At 42.6% G+C, this 8,391-nt stretch overlaps 1 protein-coding gene across 1 annotated transcript in view; it reads left to right on the top strand.

Moving 5' to 3' along the window:
• The window catches only part of Glo1 (glyoxalase I), a 23,519-nt gene extending 19,837 nt beyond the window's left edge, over positions 1-3,682 (top strand). Inside the window, exon 6 of the mRNA XM_004624445.2 lies at positions 2,528-3,682. Within this exon, the coding sequence (XP_004624502.1) occupies positions 2,528-2,610 (83 nt within the window). The 3' untranslated portion in view covers positions 2,611-3,682. The remainder of the gene's footprint in view (positions 1-2,527) is intronic.
• The last annotated feature ends 4,709 nt before the right edge of the window (positions 3,683-8,391 follow it).

Genomic DNA, 8,391 nt, shown 5'->3' with positions numbered 1-8,391 from the left:
TTTTTTTTTTTTGGTGGAACCAGGGATTGAACTCAGGTCCTTGCGCTTGCCAGGTAAGTGCTTATTCCACTGAGCCATCTCCCTGACCCCAAAATTGCTTTTAAGAAGCTTGCTTAATACACCTATAATATTCAAATAATGGAACTTAACAAAAAAAGGGGATACAGATGAATGTCCATTTTGTATCTGTGTATTCAAAGTGGTTACGATAGATAGTTACATTCTCTTAATGAATAGAGGAATTTGTTGTAATAGTGTTTGTAAATAGGATATCATGTCTGCATCTTTTATAGCAAGTAACCACTAGGAAGAGAGTATGCAATGTGTTAATTATTGAAACTGTCCTGCCAATTTGGTTTAAAACTGTCTCATTGCTATTTGTTTCTCAATAAAATTATGGGGAAGAAAAAAAAAAGAAGCTTGCAAGGCAAATCCTTTGTGCCTTTGTATGTCGGGTCCCCTGCCGCTATGTGAGTGACAGTTTTGTTGAAAATCCTAGGTTTATTTTCCTCTAGTCTTGAAAACGCTACCCTGTTGTTATTTTGCACCCGGTGTTATTGAGAAATGTGCCACCAGGCTGACCCACGCTCTTCTGTACATACCTTTCATGTCCCTTCTGCTTTGTTCTGAAGGCTTTTTCTATTATTCTCTCCCGTAACTTCTGAGATGTTTGCTCAAACTCTTGCTCCCGACTGTATCTGTCGTGACATTTAACTCACCTGTTATGTTCCTAATCTGTTACAATTTTCATCCTTAATTTATGGTTGTTCCTTTAATATTTTCTTGTTTAATACCAGTAATATCTCATACTGCCCATCCCTTCTCCTGTTTTAACCATTCTTGGTCTATTCTAATATTTCATTTGATAGTCGCGCCTATAAGCACTGCTGTGGTGCTTCTCGTAGGTATATTCTCAGATTCTTGCCATTTTGGCCTCTGTGTATATGTGTGCATGTGTGTCTGCCATTGTTGGCTGTCTCATTGTCAGTGTGACTGGGGCAGGCCAGATCCCAGTCCTTAACATCATCAGTGATTTCAGAAAGATGGGCAGAGCGAGCCAGGGGCTCTATGACTGGGCACCAGGAAGTGAGCGTCAGATATTGCGCGGAACACCCCCGCGTGTCAGATCTCTTCCCTTTGTCCCCTGGTGAAAAGCAATGTTAGTAGGAGACACCTTTGAGATTGTCCCTCCCCGGCCCGGCTCGCCTGTTCTTGGTTCCTTGTGAGCACAAGCTCTTTTGAAGATGTGTGAACCAGTGTGACTCCTGTCAAAGAGCAAGGGCGGGTGCCAATGCCCACGGCACTCGGGAGAGCAAGAACAGTCGTCTTTCCGCACACAGTCAGGATGCGCTGCCTCCCGGCTTGCGCCTGCCCTGCCACCTCCCACCCAGACCAGGTTATAGTCCCCTCCCCGCCCCACCTTTCCTCAGGTAGCCCGCCCAAGGCTTCTCCCTTCTCCCTCTCCTTTCTCTTCTGTGTTCCTCGGGAGCCAGAGATAAGAATTAAACCAGTTCCGCATTTTGGTTCTAACATACATTTCTCAGGTCACGCATCTGTTTTTAAGCAAACTCTGACCCATTTGCCTCTCCATCCTAGTTATGAATTCCTGGGAGACTGAATCTGATTGGTGCGGCTTAGCTTGCCTGGTGGGATCACAGAGGACTGGGATTGTGGTATTTTTAGAGGCAAAGGGAAGAGGGATGATGGTCCGCATCAAATGTGTGTTTTGAGGAAAACAGATTTAGAGCACATTTTTATTGGGATTTTTTTATTTTTTTTAAACTCTCCTTTGGAAAGGGTCTTACTTGTGTGTGTGTGTGTGTGTGTGTGTGTGTGTGTGTGTGTGGTTCTGGAGAGCAAATCCAGTTGTGCTGTAACATTCAGCCACATTTCCAGGCCTTGTTTTTACCTTGAGGAAGGGTCCCTGTAAGTTTCCCAGATGGGACTAGGAACTCGTGACCCTCCTCCCTCAGCCCCTCAGTGCCGAGATCACAGATGTGTACGGCTGCACCTGGCTTCCGAAGGCGGAGGGAAAGGGAAAGAGTATTTTCTCCGCTTTGGTACTGGGGATTTAACCCAGAGCCTTTGGACAACTGTTTATCACAGCTGGTGTGGCCCAGGCACCCAGTGCTTGGCTTGTTCGGGTAGGCACCCACGCTGCTCTGTTGAGCGCCTTCCTGTTTTGGTTGATGGATTGCCATGAAGCCCTGCTGTGTTGCACAGGTTGGCCGCGAACTCGGCAGCTCCATCCTAGTTATGAATTCCTGGGAGACTGAATCTGATTGGTGCGGCTTAGCTTGCCTGGTGGGATCACAGAGGACTGGGATTGTGGTATTTTTAGAGGCAAAGGGAAGAGGGATGCTGGTCCGCATCAAATGTGTGTTTGAGTCCTGAGCTGGCACCATGAAGTTGAGGCAGGCGTCTGTTACCAGTGCTGCCCAGCAGAAGCAGCCGCCCTCAGGTTGATTTTAGGAAGGCTGGCTTTATTTTTTCCCCGTTTCCAGTAACGAAATATTTCATTTTACAGGTAAAATGAAAGGCCTGGCATTTATTCAAGATCCTGATGGCTACTGGATTGAAATTTTGAGTCCTAACAACATGAGCCTTTGAGATGTCAGTGAGGATGAAGAGAATGGAGTAATGTGACTCGAAGTACTCAACGGAAACACCAAGGACTGCTGGATCTGTGTCCTGATTCAAATCATTTTTACCTTTCTGCTGGCTTTTTGTTGTTTTGATTTTTTGCCTGTTTTTTCATTCTAGTTTCAAAGTAGTGCTTTACTTTATGACCTTGAATATAGTTGTGTAACTTTACTTTTTAGGTAATAACTAGAGCAGTTCCCTTCAGGGGCTGCTCTGGCTGCCTTTTAGCTCCTAAATATTCCCTCTCTTCAAGTCTTCCTTTGAATCATCATTTCTTTAAAAAATTAACATTTTTGTGGTGGCTATCTTCTGGGGTTTCAGTTCCTCAGAAATAGCTTTTCAGGACGGAAAGTAAGGAATATGGAACAAAAATGAAACTTTACATGTACTTCAAACAGTAGAAAGTGTTTATTTTATAAAAGAGAAGGCACTCTTGAGAACCGTTCAGAATATGCTGACAAGGATACTGGTAGAAAACTAATTTCTATTTATAAAATACTTTTAATGTTCAAGGTGTAATTTGATTTATTTGGGAATGAGGAGGAGGAAGAGTGGTAGAATATCTGCTGGACACTGGGACACCAGACAAGGCTGCAGTATACTGTTTCTCATTTAGCTCTTCCACTGTCCCATGGAAAAGAAAGCAGGCTAGACATGTAACTGTAGTGAACGGAAGGCAGTACAGATACTCAGGATATCATCACGGTTGTAGTATTTAGATTAGACCTCAAAACTAAGCCTTACTGCACCTCCTGCTCTAGTTTCCTGTTGGAAAACCCTGCAGCGAGTTTGTACCTGGTGCTCTTGGACCTGGCTACCATGTGAGGGAAGAAATGTAGACGTCTTAACACAAGACTGCTCGAGGGACACCCACCTGTTCCAAGTGATGCTTACATTACTTAGAGGAATCTTCTTTACTCCAGGTCTCCATGATGCCGGGAGTCCTAGTCACTGATATCATCATGTAGTTACTATAAATTAGCCCAGTCCACTTGCCTGTTAGAAGTGACATTCAGTGGGTTTCAAAAAAGCAAAGCGAGGGTGAAGATCCCTTATAGCCTAGAAAATAAAAGACACCCCAAACACCACTCAAAACAACTAAACCAATTTAGATTTTCTGTAGATTCTCAAGAAAGACCTTGGATGGCCTGTGCCAGCTGTTCTGGCACTGCTGGAAACACTGTTCCTTTTTGGATGAAAAGGGTTCACAGAAACAATTTAAGCAACCAGCAGTACTTGTAGACTCTAATAAAAGAAATTTTAAACAAGACTTGAATTTGTAAATTTCTGTCTAACAAGTTCTTTTAGCAAATTCTTTCTTATAAAAGGCTGCCCCGAGACAGTAGTGAAAGGGCTTTCGAGTTTGATCTGAACCAGGAACAGCTGTGATTCTATACAGCCTGGAAAGATGGGAGTTTGTGTGGTTACAGAGCTGTGGGAAAGGTGGGAGGAGGACAGTAAATAAGGAGTAGGAGATTGTGGTACAGAAAGTAGGATAAATGGCCCAATATTAAAAGGTGAGTCATGAGAATTTATGGAGAGCAGCTTCACGTGTTAAATATTAGAAGTACTGAAGAGGAGTGAAGCAGCAGGCACCCTGACAGCTGCAGCCATTGCTTTCTCAATAAAGATGCAGTCATTCTGTTCTCTGCCACTGAACTGAGTTAAATCCTACGATTTGTCATCAAACTGATGCTTCTGTGAACATGCTAAGAAACTTCGCTGCACGCGACTGCGCGCTGCACACGCTACCCACTGTACCGTCGGCTTCAGCTAAAGCTTCCCTCGTTCTTGTGCCTTCTGGTTGCCACCCTAAAGCTCTGTAATTATCACATCGGACTCTGGAGCTGCTAGCATCAATAAAATTTTCTTCTGAGCACCTGGCTACTGTTGAAGCAGTTTTTCTTGCAACAAGAGGTCGATTAGATTCATAAATTCAGTAATTTGAACTTTTTCTTAGGGAAAGACCTCTACTTGCTAAGTAAATCTTGCCAAGAGATAATTCTTATTCCTTAAATTCATTCCTACATTCACTGATAAAATACTGTGTGGCCAGGCCTTGCTAGGAATTAGAACAATTGATGTACAAATAATTTTTTTTTTTTTTTTTTTTTTTAGAAATGATGGTAAGAAGGGCAAACTAGGGGACAAAAAGTTTTTGTTTTTCCATGATGAGACGGCTACTTGGCTCAGTATAGTATGGCAGTCTCCCTGGAGCCAGGCACAGTGGAGGCTGGGTCCTGCTAGAGGTGCTTGCGTTAGCGACAGCTGAAGGGCATTCCCTCGAGGCTTTTCTGATAAGTGTTTCTTTGTTCAGGCTGCTGTAACCAAAATACTATGGACTGTATGGCTTAAACAGTTTATTCCTCCTAGTGTGGGAGGTTGCGAAGCCCAAGGTGAAAGCGCCTGCAAACCCCGTGTCTGTTGAGGCCCCTTCCAGGTTTGTGGAAGATTCCTGCTTGCTGTGTCCTCACAGGGCCAAGAGAAATGGTCATACCTCCTACAAGAATGCCAACCCCAATCAGGAGGGCTCCAGGGTTCTGACCTAATTACTGCCCTAAAGCCCCATTTCTGAATACTGTCACACACATGAATGTGTGGGGGCATTCAGTCCATTGTGCAGTATTATAAACCTTGGTTCCATAACTGAAGGGGGTTTTATCAGTGAAGATGCTCCTGGTAATAAAAGGAAAACCTTACCCGACATAACAGGCACTAGGTTCTAGGATGGGTTGCTAGAAGGTTCAAAAATGTCAGCCTCAGTTTCCCTTTTTTTTTTTTTTTTGCAGAACCAGGGATTGAACTCAGACCCTTGCACTTGCCAGGCAAGCACTTATTCTACTGAGCTATCTCCCCTGCCCCTCCTCTCATCGTTCTAATCCTGCCCTTTTTTAAACGTTTTTTTCCTTTAGCTGACAATACTTGGGATCTTTGATGCCTATCACCATCATCCAGTGGGTTTTGCATACACCAGTGTCCAATGAAAGAAAATAACCTTTCATTCCTCATTTGACTTGAATATGGATAAAAGCTTTTTCCAGAGTTCCTCTCAATCATGTCTCCTTAAGCTCTGCTCAGTTGTGCATTTTGCACATTTCTTTCTTTTAGATGACTTCTGCCATTTTAAGGAGTCCTCCTGTAGTGGGACACTTTATAGAATATTCTCAATATAGGTTTTCTGATTTTTTTCATGGTGAAACTTAAGTTTCCAGATTTTAAGAGAAAGACCTCAGGTAAAAAGCCCTTAGCACACTCAAAGGGTAATCAAGGGTATTGATCCATCACTAGTCATGTTAACTATGATTCACTTTATTTTTTCACTTTATTTTTTAAAGAGAATACAAAATAGTAATAATAAAATTAGAAATGACACAGAACTTTATTAAACAAAATAATATGAATTCAACAGTATTTGTTGTATTGCCTAGGGTTGTCTTCAACTTAGTTTCCACTGTTAGCTAACATGGCAAGGGTACTCCCTGCACAATTATGGCTAGATGTAACAGAGGAAACTACGTGAACGCTTCTGTAAACTGCCTAGAATGTAAGAGAGTCTCCCAATAATATGTTCTCAACACCAGCCTTTGCTTGCTGCACAATCTTCCTACTTTGGTAATGTCACCTACTGTCATGACTTGAACTATCATTTCTTGGATAAAATAAGGAGCTTAAAAAGATTAAAGCTCTAACAGCAAAAACAGAAATGCAATTAATGTATACTTGTATTTGGCCTCCATGTCATCCTTCCCAGACTTTAGGAACGAAAGTGATCGCTTATTTTCTCACTTGGAAAGCTTTTTACCTTTTGCTATTTATGTCATTCTGGTCTCTTGCCTTTTCTCTGTCTTGTGATCAGGGTATTTGTTTTTGAATACCCTTTGTTTTTCATGCGCTCTATGACTGCCTACTTCATTTGCATTTCTACCCTAAAGCAGCAGTTTTCAGAACTTAGCATATCAGAGGCCACAGAGGGAAATACGCTGCTTAGTACAGGAAGCCAGGCACAGAAGACTGCGTGTTGTGGGATTGCATTCCTCTGCTTTATCTATACAGGGAGTCTGCAGAGATGGAAAGCAGTTCAGCTGTTGCCTAGGGCTGGGGCGATGTGGGGAATGAGGAGTGACTGACGATGGTGATGAAGATATTCCAAGTTAGATGTTTGCACAACCCTATGGACACAGTAAAAACCACCAAACTAAACGAGTGACTTAAATGCCAATAAAGCTTTCATTTACAAAAATAAAACCAAAAACACAAAGGCTGATTTTCAGATTCAGGGCCTCACCCTGAGTTTTTCATTCAGCAGGTTTCCAATTCAGCTTCTGACTGAAGCTGCTACTGCTGGTCCAGGTGTGCACCCCAGTATTTAGCACTGTCTGATGCCAACACTGGTCACACAGGTCGTGCAACGTTTCTCTAGGAGCCACACAAAGACGTCAAAAAGAAAGCTAATTTTCACTACATGTTTTAACACAATATATGCAAAATATTTCATTTATCTTTATGCATTTGGTACAGGGTCTTACTGCGCAGCTCAGACTCGTAGTGATCCTCCTGTTTTCAGCCTCCTCAGCACTGCGCCACCACGCCTGGTCTCGGTGGTCAGCTCAGCATGCCTTGGGGCCAGGCTGGCATGGCATGTGGTGCTGGGGATCGGACCCTGGTCCTTATACTTGCCTAAGCAGGTGCTTAGTCTGCTGAGCTATCTTGCCGGCCCTTCAAAATATTCTGAACAGGTAGTTAGTATACTTAGGACACAATCCATGTTCTTTTATTCATAGGAAGCCCTTCAAATCTGATATGCACACCGTTGGCTTTACACCACTTCTCAAGTGTACAGTGGTGTCACAGGTGGCTACTATGATGGACAGCATAGCCCTGGAGAGTTCTATTTTTCCTTTCTTGAAATGGGCTAGAGTTAAACATTATTATGTAATGAAGACAATAACATTTCTTATCTCATGGGATTGCTGAGGACATGCAATGAGTTAGTACATACTATACATACAAATGATTAGAATGGTTTCAGCCAGGTAACAGTGGTGTCTATTATTAATTCTCTAATACTAGTTATCAAATAAAATGATATCTGGCTCAGAAAATTCTGGGCAAAATTGAAAAGCTACTGAGATACTATTTCAAATGCTAACACACAATTGAAATAACGACAAGATTTTAACCTAATGACATCAGATAGAATGCCTCTCTCTGGCTGGAAGCCAAGCAGATTTAAACAACAAGAAAACTGAAGGTTCATATAACTGGGGTGCAGAGAAAAAGTACAGTTCAGTTTCAGTTAATATAATTCAAACAACACTCTCATCAAAGGGGCTCAGGTTCTTTCTGCTTCTTCACTAAGAACACCATTATTAGTTTCATCCTACAGCTGGTGACTTCATTTTACAATGTCTACGAGGAACAATTAGTGAAAATCTTGATTTGCATCTAGCAGGAGACAGACTTTCTCAGTCACTAAACAGTCTTTCCCTTTAGTATATGGGTGTGTTGTGTGTGTGCACCTGTGTGTGTGCGCGCCTGTGTGTGCGCCTGTGTGTGTGTTTCTTGACCTGGTTTGCTTTGTGGGAACCCAAAATGTTGTATAATGATTATTTATGCACTTTGTACACGTTGGGCTCCAATCAAAAACAAAAGGTTGGGGCTGGTGAGATGGCTCAGTGGTCTAAAGCACCTACTTAGAGCAAGTTTAGCAAAGCACAGGGACTGCGGTTCAATCCCCCAGCACCACAT

Source organism: Octodon degus, unplaced genomic scaffold (genome assembly GCF_000260255.1).
Source record: "Octodon degus isolate 3935 unplaced genomic scaffold, OctDeg1.0 scaffold00005, whole genome shotgun sequence".
Classification (NCBI taxonomy): domain Eukaryota; kingdom Metazoa; phylum Chordata; class Mammalia; order Rodentia; family Octodontidae; genus Octodon; species Octodon degus.
Note: the sequence above shows the minus strand (reverse complement) of the source record. Positions and strands in the feature narration are given on the sequence as shown.